This window comes from Sorex araneus, chromosome 4 (genome assembly GCF_027595985.1).
Source record: "Sorex araneus isolate mSorAra2 chromosome 4, mSorAra2.pri, whole genome shotgun sequence".
NCBI classification, from domain to species: Eukaryota; Metazoa; Chordata; class Mammalia; order Eulipotyphla; family Soricidae; genus Sorex; species Sorex araneus.
In genome coordinates this window covers 164,878,606-164,894,010 of record NC_073305.1, presented here as the reverse complement: position 1 = coordinate 164,894,010, position 15,405 = coordinate 164,878,606, and the positions used below count along the sequence as shown (strand labels likewise).

At 48.4% G+C, this 15,405-nt stretch overlaps 1 protein-coding gene across 5 annotated transcripts in view; it reads left to right on the top strand.

The window, feature by feature from the left end:
* Window positions 1–15,405, top strand: part of NHSL1 (NHS like 1) — a 283,461-nt gene that overhangs the window by 154,407 nt on the left and 113,649 nt on the right. The window contains exon 1 of one of the 5 annotated variants that reach the window (XM_055136657.1): window positions 3,857–3,935. The exons of the other annotated variants lie outside the window; for them this stretch is intronic. Within the exon in view, the coding sequence (XP_054992632.1) occupies window positions 3,920–3,935 (16 nt within the window). The 5' untranslated portion in view covers window positions 3,857–3,919. Of the gene's footprint in view, window positions 1–3,856; window positions 3,936–15,405 lie in introns of those variants that run through there. 5 annotated transcript variants of the gene reach the window in all.

The window sequence follows — 15,405 nt, the reverse complement described above, 5'->3', positions numbered from 1 at the left end:
TTTCCCGCATTTCAGGAATCCAGATATGTAAAATCCAGGCATCTGTAAGGCCATGGTCCATCCAACACTCTGGAAAGAATCTTTTTGCCTCTTCCTGCGTCTGAGGGCTCCAGAACTTTCTGCTGTGGGTGTCTTACTCCCGCCTCTGTTCCTGCCTTCTTGGGGGCTACTCTGTGTCTTGTCCTTTTTGAATTTATTCTAAGGACACTCATACTGTTTACACCACCTTCTTAATCCACTGTCCCCTCAGCTTGATGTCCCCCAAGAGCGAGTCTGCAAGGGTCCTCTGTCCAAGGAAGAGATTGTGGGCATCAGGAATTTTGAGGGACACTCTTTAACCCTTTGCAGTACATTATAGAATGTTCCAACCCAATTGCCAAGAGTAGTTTAATAAAACAGTAACAGACAACGCACGCCTGTGACTGGTGATTCATTTTGTGTGTCCTTCTTATGTAGCGTGCCACATTCTATTATCATATTGGTTTGTCCTCTTCCCTGTAGTACTGCTCTGGGAGAAGGCCAAGATTGTCTTTATTTAAATGTAATATACATGACAACTTCTATATTTATATATTAGTAAACATACCTATATCTACATACATTGGAGCAAAAGATTTTTGTGGTTTAAGCTTGAAGGGTGTCAACAGCTACTGCTATGCCTCCAGCCCGGACTGCCTAATTTAATATTCTGTTTTTTTTTTTTTTTCTGGAGCTACACCTCCAAACTCTGCCATACTAACCTCCCAGGAGGAGAACCCCAGATTGGATGGGAATGTAATGTAGAAGGCTGACTAATTTTGACTAACAAAAAACTTAACGCAGAAGGCTTAAGTAGCCATAACAGCTTAGTAAATCCTCAGCAGATGAGGTCTTACTGTCCCCATGGTGAGATAAATAATTTTCAAAATCTTCTTTTACGGAAATATTTTTTGATCATGCCATTAGCCACTTAGTGGGAACAAACAACATAAAATAAATGATCACAGGCCGGCTACAGGGGCAGGTTTGAGGGGTGGTTGGGTAAACAGAGACAGTGGTGGAGGGAAGATGACAGTAATGGTGGGGGTGGTGTTGGAATATTGAATGCTTTTAACAAATCATCACAAACAACTCTGTAAACTACAGTATTTAAGGGGGGGGCAAAAAAAATAAGAAAAAGATTGAGGGGTGGAATCTCTGGGTTACTTGTTCCCACAGTTATCCTCATTTTGACAAACCGTGATGGCTGTGAAAACCAGCTAGATAATGCTGCAGAGGTGACAGCCATTGGATCCTCATTAATTTCCAATTCAGTGCTTTCTGGCACATAAAGGTACCTCTATATTAAATCGTTTAACGACGGGTATTTATAGCACACTATTAAAAGCACACAACCACCCCAAACCCTGTTTTCTCACCTGTGTTCAAAATTCTTAAACCTTCCAGGTATAGAAATCCTCCTCCAGGTCCCATTTGAAAACTGAAGCAAGCCCACAAGCACACTTTATTTATTTTTTTGAGGGGGTTTGTTTGGGGGCCACACCTGACTGTGCTCAGGACTTACTCCTGGCTCTGTGCTCAGGGATTTCTCTTAGCGGTACTGGGGGCAACCATATGTGGTGCTGGGGACTGAACCTGGGTCAGCTGTGTGCAATCAAGCACCTGACCCACGGTATATTTTCTCTTCAGGCCCCTAAGAACAGTTTTAAATAATACTTTGTGGTTAAAACGTATTTTTATGAAAGCATCGTGTGCTTTAAGTTATTCATAGTAGGGTCTTAGACATGCAGTGTTCCGGCACCAATCTCATCACCAGTGTTCCCAGGTTCCTTCTCCTACTGCCCCGCCCCCAGCCTGCCAGCTTGATGGTGACCTTTTTAAGTTTGCTACGGAAGCCAATGAAGATAGGACCAGCCGGGGCTGTGGCTGGCTGGTGGGAGTGGGAGAGACCAAAGAGACAGAAAAGGATGACTTGGCTGGCTTGGCTCTGATCTGAATGCTGCCACCGGGTAGCCAAACAAACCACCTCAGCTGTGAACTGGCCGCCCAGGCGAGATGTGCTCTGAGCACATCTAGGAGTCAGTGTGTTCTTATCTAGGAATGTATCATGGTGAGGAGAGGTAGTTCAGTGACTTGGAGCACATTAAGCACCGTTGGGTGACTTTAAAAAAACAAAACAAAACCCAAAAGTGGGCTGGAGCAATAATAGCACAGCGGGTAGGGCATTTGCCTTGCACGTGGCTGACCTGGGTTCGATTCCCAGCATCCCATATGGTCCCCCAAGCACCGCCAGGGGTAATTCTTGAGTGCCGAGCCAGGAGGAACCCCTGAGCACTGCCAGGTGTGACCCAAATAGCAAAAACAACAACAACAGCAGCAACAGCAAAACCCCAAAAGTTAATATCTTGGTGGTGGTTCTATAATTCTACCCACTGGCTTTTGGGTTTTGTTTGGGTTTGGATTTTGCTCAACTAGCTGCTGGCAAGGCTCTCTTCAGTTCCTTGGTGATTGGAGCAACCAGTCTAATTATGACTTTCTCCCACTGGGCAGTTGAGAATCTGTGCTTCTGGAAGAGAAGGAGCAGGTTTCTGCTCGGGTATACTGCGGCACCCAGTATCCAAGCGGGGTGCTGAGCCAGCGAGCCACCCCGCAGCACGCCGGGACCCCCACAGACAGAGGGCGGGGGCGGTGAGTCAGTTTCCGGCATCCTCGGGAGTCTGGAGGAAGACCTGCACACAGCCACTGGCCTGCTGAACAATGGCCACTTCCCGTGACCCATGACTCTGGGGACCGAGGGCTGCCCACCATGCAGGTGACCCTTGCCAGCACGCTACTCTCCTGGCCACCTTTGTGGCCTCTGCAGATCTGTAGTCCCCTTCCGATGAACTGATGAACTCTCTCAGCCCACGTTAGGGAGTTGACAAGTCAGGTAGCTCTGAACTCCCCAGAGTAAGATTCAGAGTGGGAGAAAACAGAAATCAACGTGTTCTGGCTGGAGAATCAGAAAGCCGCATACTCCTGTTCGTTAATTGATTGATTGATTGATTGGTTGGTTGGGGCCACGCCCAGGGGGCTCAGAGGACTATACAGCTCCCAGAATCAATCTGCAGGCTCCTGTCTGCAGAGCATGCACTCCAGTCCTTTGAGTCATCCCCATCCTCCGGCCCCAGACGTACACACTCTGAGACTTTTCATCTTTTGTTTCCTCCTCTGAAGAATGGCAGCACCCTAGTACCCTCTGTCCCATGTCAGCCTCGCCCCGAGGGGTTTTCGTTGTAGTTATGACGTTAATTAATTAAGAAGAAGAAGAAGAAGAATCATCAGCCGTCCCATCCTGCCTGTTCGGAGCACGCTGCATCTCTCTCTTTAAACCTGTTCTGGCCGCTGGTGTGACTGTGTGCAGTTACACACCATCACGCTCCGTGCCAACGACGTAGCCATATATGGGTTGTTCTCCAGCAAGGGAAAAGAAAAAAAAATAAAAGTGAGCATGAGTTGCAAAGAAACAGTGACGTCCAAGTCGAAGGAGTCCCGCTTCAGAGCACACCATGCAGCCGGGTGAAGGGATTTCTCTTTGTGTGTGTGGCTGATTACGCCGAGGCGGAGACAGGGACACCCGCTCTGGGGGGGCGATAAGACAGGCAAAATGGGCTTTCCCGGGTGCCGTTGCACCTTGAACTCTGAGCAGGGTCGGCTCTCGGCTGCCACTGCCGCCTCTCTCTCCCAGACGGTCCTGGCCGCTGCTCGGGTGTGAAGCCATGGAGGGGAGAGATAGGGAGGTGTCAGCAGCTCAGCCCAGAAAGCTGGGGATTGGGCAGTGGCTTCCTGTGATCACAGGCGCTGGCCGGCTGGGGAGGTGGGCTGGGAGACAGCTGTGCCTAGCACTGCCCGCCCGCATCGGCCCCGCAGAGCTGCAGCCGGTCCAGGGAACAGCGGCAGAATGTTCTGCCTGAAAGGTGAGGAGATGGCAGGGCGGGGTGGGGGGTGCCGTGGGGATGGTGAAGTTACGGTTAGCCAAAGGGTCCCGACTCACTGCGCTGGTGCAGTTCCCAAGTTTAAGTGAGTTTTTGTTTTTTTTTCTATTTTCTTTTCTTTTTCTTCCAGGAGAGTGAGAAAGTCATTGTTCTTTTTCGGTTGCAAACAGGAAGAAAAACCTCCTGCTGGGGAGATGGAATTTTTTTTTTCTTGTAGAAAAATGTTTTTCTCTTCCTCCATGGGATGTGTTTTGTGTGTGTGTGTGTGTGTGTGTGTGTGTGTGTGTGTGTGTGTGTTTAGGAATAGAGCAAAGGTGTGAGAAGTTTAGAGTGAAAGGAAACTTCATACATGTAGGAACAGTGTCCCCCCCCCCCCCCCCCCGCGGTGTGAGTAAAAGTGGGGCGGCTTTTTTCTTTGGGATGCTTGGCTCTTGGGAGGATTAAAGTGAAGGGGAGAGGAGAAACGATCCTGTTGCCTTAAGCTTTCACGTGGGAATTCAGGGATGAAATTAATTTGACTGCAAAACACAACTTCTTGTTCTAGCTATATCTGGATTCTAGAACTTTCCAAGGATTGGAAGCAGCTCAGGATGTGGAGGTTTGAGGGGATTCCCTGATTCATGGGGGGAACATTTTTTTTTCTATTTTTAAGCAGTCATTTTTTTTCCCCCCTTCAACTTTAGTTTTCTGTGGAATTTTGGCATCATAATTAATGGAGGCATCTGAGATTGTGTTGGTCTATGAGATTCGGAGTTGAAATTAATTTCCTGGGAACTGGAAGAGACTATTTTGTTCATATCTTTCAGTGTATGTCATTCTGTTGATGTGAAATTCTTGATAGCTTTTCAGTTTTGGGAAATAAAGTGGTTCTGGTTTGCTTGTTTTGCTGATTGCTTCTTTGTCCTCAAAGTCTATTAATGAGTCATAGATAAGGATTCTCTACTTTGCCTTTACAGCTTTAACCCTAATTTGACACCTTAAAAACTGCTCATGTCTTTAGTACTAAACTTCTAAGCCTGGGAAAAGTACATATGCATATCTATGTACAAATACAATCATATTGTGAAGGCAAGATCAGAAAAGAACATCATAGGTTTTTTTTCTCTTCTAAAGCATGACAATTCTTATTATTATAGAGAGAATTTGGATGCAAAAGACAGAAATGAATGTGAAGATTTCTGAAAAGTAATTTGAGATGAAATGAGATGTGAGTTCTTATGGCCTTATTTCTCCAAACAAAACAAAACAAAAATTCTTTCCCGAAGGGAAACTCCAATGATCAAAATTCAGATTATTAGGTGAGGGTGTGGGCTTTCTGAAGACGTGGCATTTCTGCAGCGAAGCTGAAATCAGTTGGGAACCTAAATGAGAGCCTCAGGTTTGGGATTTTTAACGGAATGCAGGTGTTACGTGGCTGCAGGGTGTGACTTCCATCCTCCAGCAAAGCCGTTCCCACCTATTCCCACAAGAGCTCTTCCTTCTTAGGCCATAATCCGGCGATTTCATGGATTCTTTGTTTCCCTGGTAACTTAGGAAAATGTTAGGAAGTCAAGTGAATGGCACGAGACAACTACTGACTACTTTTATGCTGAAGTGGGTGTTTGAATTGGGACTCTACAATGGGGCCCCTTGAAAGCCCGGTTCTGATGTCCCAGTGGCGTGGACAAACAGCTGCTAGTTTGCCCTCTTCCTGTGATGTCTCACCTCCTGATTGCCAGGAGCCGTTGTGGAGTTGCCCTTTGTGCAAGGTGTGAGAAGTGAGGGGGAGTCCAGTGGCAGATCATGGGGAGCGAGGTTAGACACAGGGATTGTCTGGGCTCAGGTGTTCTGTGTCCTTGCCTGTGTCTAAGGCGCTGTCAGAGACTTGGCTCTTAGTCCTGGCTCTGTGGCCCATTGAGAGCTAGTGGGTTTGTGATTATGACTAGGGTTGGTGTTAAATGAAACATGAGGTTCAAGCATGTTCCTGTGTGTTGCCTTTATTTTAATTTTACTAGAGATTGGGGGGGCGATCTCACCCAGTGGTGCTCAGGAGCTACTCCTGGCTCTGTGCTCGGGAGTCACTCCTGGCAGGGCCTGGGGAACTCTGCATTACGGGGATTGAACTGGCATCAGCCACGTGCAGGACCAGTGCCTTCCTTCCCTCCCGCCTCCCTGTGAGTTTCCTTTGATTGCTGCAAGAAGACATTGACATCAGACTGCTTCCCTCAAGTAGGCTTTCCTTTCCGCCTTGATGTTTTTCCTGGAAATGGTGTCTTTTTTGCCAAGTGGTGCTAGAAAAAGTGCCATCTTGGAAGCTGGAGGTTCTCCACTGTCACTGGTCCTCAGTTCTCACAGTTGAGCCCGTTGCCTCCACTCAGATGCCCATCCTACCCTCTCAAGCTCTGTCTAAACAATATCTGAGCTCCTAGTCTCTGGGAAGTTCTGCTCAAAGTCCTTTGGTTAATAAAGCCACCAAGCGGCGTTCTTCTACTGTAGTCACAGTAAAAGCAACCCACTGTGATCTGGGACACAGGTGCTAGCTAATCAAATAGTAGCACTAATGACAATCAGTCATGCATAAATACATGTGTACGTACATATATGCCATTCATGACCTGTATCATGGTCACTGTCATCCCATTGCTCATTGATTTGCTTGAGTGGGCACCAGCAACGTCTCCATTGTGAGACTTGTTGTTACTGTTTTTGGCATATCGAATACGCCACGGGTAGCTTGCCAGGCTCTGCCGTGCGGGTGAGATACTCTCGGTAGTTTGCCGGGCTCTCCGAGAGTGGTGGAAGAATTGAACCCGAGTTGGCCGCATGCAAGGCAAACGCCCTACCCGCTGTGCTATCGCTACAACCCATTCATGATCTATTTTGAAATTTTTTTTTTTATATGAGGGGTTGGACTGTAGCGATAGCACAGTGGGTAGGGTGTTTGCCTTCCACGCAGCCAACTCGGGTTCAATTCCTCTGCCCCTCTCGGAGAGCCTGGCAAGCTACTGAGAGTATCTTGCCCGCACGGCAGAGCCTGGCAAACTATCCGTGGCGTATTCAGTATGCCAAAACCAGTAACAAGTCTTACAATGGAGACATTACTGGTGCCGCTTGAGCAAACCGATGAACAACGAGACGACAGTGCTACGGTGCTATGTATGAGGGGTGTTGGGTGTATCCCCAGTGGTACCCAGGTCTTACTCCTGGTTATGTGCTGAGCATTATCTCCTGGCGATGCTTGGGCCGGGAGGGGGGGCGAGGGGTAGGGGGAACTATGTTCAGTACCAGGGATTGAACCAGGGTCAACAGTACAAGTGCCCTAGCCTCTGTACTCCCTCTCAGACCCGATACTCCTTACCTCTTTCCCTTCCCTTCATTGTTGTTCCAAAGACCAGGAGATCGCACATGTGCCCACGTGTGATGCTTGCAGGGGGCCTCGCTGTCTTAGCTGTGGGGTTCACACGGGTGCTTTCAGGGATCGTGCACTTGCTCTGCAGTGAGTTGAGGTGCTTGGACTCACCTGGCTGCAGTATTCTGGGGGTCACCACGGCTGTGCCAGGCTCCCGACAAGCACCAGCACTGCCACCTGGCTCAGCACCTGTGGCCGGCAGCGGGGTTTGTACCCTTCCGCTTGCTTTTCAGGCCGTTGATGTTATGGAACCCACCCAGGACCCCCCAGCACAAAACACTGTTCTATTTCGAAGACTGCACGGAATCTGATTGGCTCTTCTGAGATGATTCCAGATGTACCTTCCTTAATCACTGCCTACCAGCTTCATCGTGATACACATCAATCCCTTTCGTCATGCTTCTCTGGCTGGGATCTGGGTTCTCTTTATTTCCGCTCCATCACAAGTATTTTGTCACACATGAACTCCTGGGCTCTGAGGTATAGCCCCAAAGTCAAGCTGCTAGAGAACGCTCTGAAGATCCACTTCCTGACTGTAGTGTTTCAGGAGGAAAGACTGATAGCCAAGCCCTGGGTGAGCACCCTGGCCACTACCTGTCTCTGTGTTCGTGGGTGCCAGACTCTAGTATGAATTAGAATGAAGGGAATGGCAAAAACAAACGTGCTGCTTTCCAAGGTCGGGAGGCTGGAGCCCGCATCAAGCTCTTGGCCAGGTCATGCTCTTCTGAAATCCTAGGGGAGAATGTTTCCATCCGTGCCTCTCCCGGTTGCCAGTGGCCCTGGGCTCGGGGCTGCAGAATTTGAGTTTCCACCTCTGTCTCACAGGACACGCTTCTGTGTGTCTGGTTTTTCTCTTTTCTTTTCTTTCTTTTTTTTTTTTTTTATGTGATTTTTCTTGTAAGGAAACAGTCTGGATACGGAGTCTGGCATCCTTCAGTTGAGATCTCTCAACTGATCTCAGTGGCAAAGCCCCTATTTTTAAATGTCCGTGGGCATGGGTAGTGGGGAGGTGCTCCCCAGAGGAGTCGACCCCGTGCGTAAAGTCACACCGAGGGCCGCGTTGTTAGAGTGGGGTTTGCATGGAAGGCGGTGCCCAGCAGGGCTGCTCTGGGATGTGTTTGGAATACGCAGCCGGGTCGGTTCAAGGCAAGTTTGTCCGTGTTGGTTGAAGGGTTGGAAATGAGTCTACTGTGTTCTCTCACGCAAAAGAAACAGGTGCCTTGAAAATTTTCCCATGAACTATCCAGTTTGCTTCATGGACTTAATCCTGCTGCAGAGGGTGGGGGCGGGGGGCGCAGAACACCAAAATTCAACTTAGCTCACTGCAGTTGAGCCAAATATTTAAACAGTCGTGTGCCATGGTCCAGCCCCGGGGATGACTCAGTCTTTCTCATTCTCCCCTTCTCCTCCTTCCCTTCCAAGTGGATTCTGTTGCTAGGTCTCTCATTCACAAAACAAGACAAAACAACTGTTCTGTGCTCAGTGAGGGATTTTAGAGTGATGGACTTGATCGTGACCTAAAATTTTTATCATTTCAAAGCCGGCAGACACCTGTTTGTATTTGCATTTTTAGAAGAAGGGATTATTATTATTTTTTAAAAGTGTTGCTGCTCTTTTTTAAGATGAGGAGGATTCACACACATGTCCTATTATGGCTTTAAGAATGATATCTCTGGGGGCTGGAGTGATAGTACAGCGGGTAGGGTGTTTGCCTTGCATGTGGCCGACCCGGGTTTGATTCCTAGCATCCCATATGGTCCCCTGAGCACCGCCAGGAGTAATTCCTGAGCACAGAGCCAGGAGTAACCCCTGTGCATCACTGGGTGTGTCCAAAAAAGCAAAATAAATAAATAAATAGATAAATAAATAAATAAATGGGTGCTAGGTCCAATGTCTGGCACCCCCAAAAAGGATTAAAAAGGTTAAAAAAAATAATATCTCTATTTTTATGGGCTCCTTGGACCGGGAGTCTTCAAATCGAGAACTGGATCCGACTGCTTTATTTCCTTCCCAGGACTTCCTGTCTGGCTTTGGAGTCAGTCTAGATTCTTTCCCGTTCCCCCCCCCCCCCCCCCCCCCCCGCCAGCTCTTAGGTGTCAGCTCTCCGGGATCTAGGAACCTGGTTTCAGGAATCAAATGGTGGTGATTTCGATGGAGTGGGTGTGTCCCAGCTGTCTGCATGCCCGGCGTGCTCGCGTCTACTCTTTGGACCCATTTTTGCTTCACAAGTTACAGATTTAGGAAAGCCTTTACATTGTCTAATAATAGCCAAGAGTTATGTTGAAGATTACAGCCGTGAACTATCTCAGGCATGCGTCTCTGCTCCCGAGAGGGCAGCTCAGACTCAAAACGCAACTCTGCCTCCCCCCACCCCCCCATCCATACCCGGGAACGGATCAGAGGCCTCTTTCCAGTTGTCTCATGTATGCTGTGTATGCGAAAGAATTCCTTAGATTCTTTTCTTGGCAGCATTTGGAAACTAATGTTCGGAATCAGAAACAGATTTGTTATTTTTGTGTTGAAACAAGTGCAATTTTCAAGTGAGCTGGCAAGGAACCATTTGCTCTGGACGGTTCCCTCTCTACCTTTCCTGCTATCCAGTCAGAAGCTGTCCGAGCGAGCAGTGAGTGAAGTTTAGGGTATTTGACTCTTTGATTCTAACCATCATCTTAAATTTTTTTTTAATTGAAATGTGCAGTGAACCCACGTGTCCCGCATCTGTGTGAACTTGGACATTTTGCTTTCGCCCATTCATGTTTTGAGTCTTCAGTTGGCAGCTGCTTTTAGAACCCGAGTCCTGGAAGTGTTTGCGCTTCTCCTCCCTCCTGTCATTTCAAAGATGCACATAATTGTTAGTCAATAACCTCCAGCAACCGAGGGGCATTCACATTCGCTCAATCTGCAATTTAAAGTAGCACATTTAATAAACACACGGGCGATATCAAGCATTTTTCAATCTGGCAGGCAGAGCCCTTGAAATTTAATAAAGCAAACAAAGCTAGCGCTTTCTTCCCTTTGTCTCTCCCTTGAAAACTTTATCATGCCTTCTACTTCCCTTTCTTCCTTCCACCAGGAATCAGAATCTTGTCTTTCAGCCGGGTGGCAGTCAAAGCCAGCTCCCCACGCTGGGCGGATGACATAATATAGAGGGGAAGATGCATCCTCTCCTGAAGGAACGAGAGCAGCTGACAGCTTCCCTGCCGCAAGTGCCCAGAGTGGAGGGGCTGCCCCTTTCCTGAGCATGCTCTGTGCACGGATATGCTCTGGGTAATTTGGTGGAACTGAATCAAATGAGTGAATTAGTAAGAGCACTGCCTGGCAAAGCTTTCACTGGAAGTCTCCATTTTTACCAGCTCCTGTTCCATTCGTACTTATTCTTTACCAAGTCCTTTTTTTTCCCTTTTTTTTTGCCTTGTCTTCAGTCTTTCCTAGTTTCTTTCTTTCTCCCCTCCCCCCGTCTCCCCCTCTCTTAACCCTCTAATTGCCCATTGGAGGAGCTAGATTCTACCTCAGCTAGATTGAACTGCCTCCAGGGATGAAGGTGTGCGTGTTGAGTTGAGCTCGCATGCATTGGCAGTGGTGCTAGTTAATAGGCAAACAGATGGACCACTATGATCAAGGCAGTTCTCCACTCAGGACGTCATGTCCCCACCAACAGCCAGGCACAAAGGTATGCAGGGGTATGTATTTTTCTGCTTTAAAAAAAATCAGAGGAAAAGGCTGCTAGAAGCAACCTAAGGGTCTTTGAACGATTAATACCTTTTGTATGATTAAACAGCGTGGCACAGTTTCGTATCGGGGCGGGGGCTCGGGGTGGGAAGATGGATATTCTTAAAGTGGAAAATGTCAATTATTTTATGAAATCGTACATCATCATTGACTGTGAAATGAAACAGGCTTAATTCGATTGGCGATACACTCTTTGGAATAACATTAACCGTGTTCGTTTCCCCATCTGCCGCCTACGTGGCATTTATCCAGTTTTGTGAACTTCGACTGGATTTAGGGTTTTTATTGTCTTTTTTTTTTTTTTTTTGTCATAATGTGGTGAACGGTGGGAACGGTTGAGACAAAAGACTGCGCTGACCTGAACTTGGGTTTTTTCGGACGAGGGAGGGGGGTGTGCCCGGTGAGATGAATGTGAGCAGTGGCCGCCACTCGCGTTGGAATGTGTTCGAAGAACAAAAGATGGAACATCTAAGTGAGCCCCAGGACCCGAGAGTGAAAAGTGAATGGAAGCGGGTTCGAATTTAAGTGGGGATGGAGTGGAACTGGAATGAATGGGAGTATGTTCAAATTTAAGTGGGGATTGTTTTTTTGGCCAAGGTCAGAGCCTAGGTCCTGCATGTGTGCCTTTGAGAAATTTTGCAAGACAACCTCTGCGCACAAAAGAGAGCATCGCTCCTCTGATGGCCAGAGAGGACGGGTGCATTCTTTCATTGTATTCTTCCAAGGAAACTTTCAGAAAGTTGTGACCAGGGTCTTTAGTCTCCCGTGGGAGCTGGGGGAGGAGAGGGTGGATGTCTCCCGACTTCAGGGCCCTGGCTGGCAGTGGGCAGCTTGGGGGTGGGCAGAGGGAGGAGAGGCCAGAGAAGGTAGGAAGACTAACTGGCGAAGGAGACTGGTACCGAAACAGAGGACTTGTCTGAACAGAAAAGGTCCCTCAGCAAATGAAAGAGGGGACCTCAGAAATGCCATGTGAGGGGCTGGAGTGATAGCACAGCGGGTAGGGCGTTTGCCTTGCACGCGGCCAACCCGGGTTCGAATCCCAGCATCCCATATGGTCCCCTGAGCACCGCCAGGGGTAATTCCTGAGTGCAGAGCCAGGAGTAACCCCTGTGCTTCGCCAGGTGTGACCCAAAAAGCAAAAAAAAAAAAAAAAAAAAAAGAAATGCCATGTGATTAGCTCCAGGGCTGGCAGGACGAAACTTGGAGGAGCGCCTGGCTCCAAGAGGTGTGCACTGTCTTCTTTGGGCTTAGCTTTGTACACACCATAGAGAGCTCTGGGTCTTTCATTTTTCTTGGAAAGCTGTCACCAGATCCCTAATGTTGTGCAAATGCTGCCACTACTACTGCTACAACTACTTCTATTAGTGCTAGTACCACTGAGAGGCCCGTGGGGACCCCAGGTGGCTAACGCGTGCATCTAGAGCCAGCCAGTGTCTGTTGGTGATCTGTAATGCAATGGAAGTTCATCAAATCTACCAAGATGTTCTGATGAACTGTGGGCACAACTTGTACTGGTCGGTGGCAGGTGCTTCCAGGGTGCCCTATTCTGCTGGCAGGGAGCTCCTCTGACTTGGATGCCCCTGCCAGTATGCAGGCCTGGGGTATCTGCACCCTGTTCCTCCTGCTGTTTTCCTGGACACCCAGAGGGACCCACTCTCTGTGCACTTGTTCCTATTTGGGGTTGCTCCCTTTCCCCAGATCAACTTTGAAAACAAAGTAAACCCAGAGACTTTTTTTTTTTGTGTGTGTGTGTGTGTGTGTGTGTGTGTGTGTGTGTGTGTGTGTGTGTGTGTGTGTGTGTGTGTGTGTGTGTGTGGGCTGGAGCGATAGCACAGTGGGTAGGACATTCGACCCGGGTTCAATTCCTTCGCCCCTCCTGGAGAGCTCGGCAAGCTACCAAGAGTATATCACCCACATGGCAGAGCCTGGCAAGCTCCCAGTGGTGCATTTGATAAGCCAAAAACAGTAACAACAAGTCTCACACTGGAGATGTTACTGGTGCCCGCTCGAGCAAATTGATGAGCAACGGGATGAGAGTCTACAGTGCTACAGGGAGAGGGCCCACAGAGCTACTGCACATGCTTTGCACGCAGGAGGTTTCCATTCTATCCCTGATACCCAGGGCATTAGTGGGTGTGACCTACAAACAAAATTAAATCGAAGTAACCGGGCTTTTAGCCATCGCCTGGATAGTTAAAACAACAGGTTAGTGAAGAGGACTGAGGAAATCTGAACTCTGTACTTTAATTAGAGAAGCCTGGGGAAAGAGCCTTACAGATGGAATCTACCGTGATACACCTGTTGAGGATTAATCACTAATGTATAGACGGTGCTGGGCACTTTCTCACCAGGATGGAGTAAGGACATTCAAGTTGGAGTTCTCTTAGCACTTGCAAAAGTTAGACTCTTTTCTCGGCTTGGGAAAGTAAAGCCCGCTTTTTCCATAAGTTCCAACTGCGGTGTCATTTGTTAGTGAGAAACCCAGCTATACTTCTGGGTTGTTCATTGTAGCATATTTGCACATCTTTTGGAAGGCTCTCTGGAAGCGCAGTTGTATAAATAGACTCAGCATCATGCAAAGCCTTCTGAGTCCCATATTCTGGCAAATGAGCGTTGTAGCAACACAAATATTTTGAAAGCCATTGAAGCAGATCCTGATACTCTTCTCACTGCTCCAAGGGAAGGGTGTGCTGCTGGAGAAATGGAGACAAAAACCTTTCCTCTGGGAAGTGTTTCCTGGCAGAACAAATACTTGATTAAAAATGGCAAACGCAATGTGGACCGTTCAGATGGTGTCTTACAGAGTTGTGAGATTTTTTTGCAAAATGAGAGAGAGGGGTGATCTTGTTCTTGCTCAGGACTGGCCTCTCTTGAGGCCGACAGAGGAGGACTTGGTGACTGACGTGTCCCCCTCTTCATGGTGGGACTGTTTCTCTGCTCCTCCACCCATTAGTAGTTGGCAGCTCTTGTATTCTGCTTCGTGAGAACGGGTCAGTGTTGTCCAACTGAGCTGTCAGTGAATTACACTGGGGGTTACAAAGTCACAGAACAGGAGAGAGGACCTTGTATTTCCTGTTCTTCAAAAAAAACAGAGCTCTGCAGTACGGGAAGGAATGAAAGCAGATGAGCACTGGACCGACAACTCGAAGCTTAGCCTCAGTAAACAAATCCGAGCTTCAGGTTTGGGTTGGCACGGCCACTCCTGCCCAGAAGGTGTCTTTCCCTTTGCATGTTGAAGATAATGGCAAGTTTAAGAGCTGGAGCCTTCTGCTTCTCGAACCCGGTTCCTGCCTGGGGGGTGGAGGAGAGGCTCTGTTGGGAGGAATATGCCTGTTGGCCTATCGTGACAAATCAGGGTGAAGGTGACGTTCTTGGTAGCTCCTGCACTTGGCTCACCTTCATGAAGACATGGAGTGGCTCCCACTGTTGGCGTGTTATCTGCAGAAGATAAGGTGCCCAGGGGCACGAGGGCCAAAGAAGGGCCCCTCAAATAGATGGGATTCCTTTGGCACCTGACACGCACGCAGGCGGCTTCTCCAGCTTGGCTCTTGGCTACCCCCTGTGCCCGCCGTAGCTCTGGAGCCAGACCTTCCTGCTCTGCGCCTAAGAGCAGCTGCCGTTTTGTCACTGTCCCCTGCTGGATGCCGCCCTGCTGTCAACTGTGGGGACCATGCCCAGAAAGAAGAGAGTAGACTGGGGACCAAACATGAGGGCCACTTGGTACCCGTATTGCAAATCATAACACCCAAAAGGAGAGAGTGAGTAAAAGGGAGTGTGCCTGCCACAGAGGCAGGGGGTGGGGGAGATAGCGGGGTGGCGGGAGGGATACCGGGATCATTGGTGGTGGAGAATGGGCACTGGTGGACGGATGGGTACTCCATCATTGTATGGCTAAAACATAAGCACGAAAGTTCGGAAGTCTGTAACTGTGCCCCACGGTGATTCATTAAAAATATATATATATAAATAAAAATTAAATAAAATAAATGATCTCAAAGGTAAAACAAAAGCAAAAAAACCTTTTCTGTAGCATCGGAGAAGTGGCTTACGGTGCAGTTCACTCTCCTGTGTGAAGCTCAGGATCCGACACCCCTTTGTCCTTCCCACGGGTTCCTGGCCATGTCCCCCTGGTCTACTAAAGTACATCCTGCTTTCACACCAGAGAGAACCTCTAAAAGGGCAGGTGAGGCCAAGCCCCTCTTTTGGCCCACGCTCTATTTTATTCCCAGCAAGTGCTCCTGTCTTAGCAATGTCTCTATTTCACAAATGCCAGTAGAGGACTGGTAGTGGTAGTACAGTGGGTAGGGCATTTCCTGTGCATTCAGCTAACCAGGG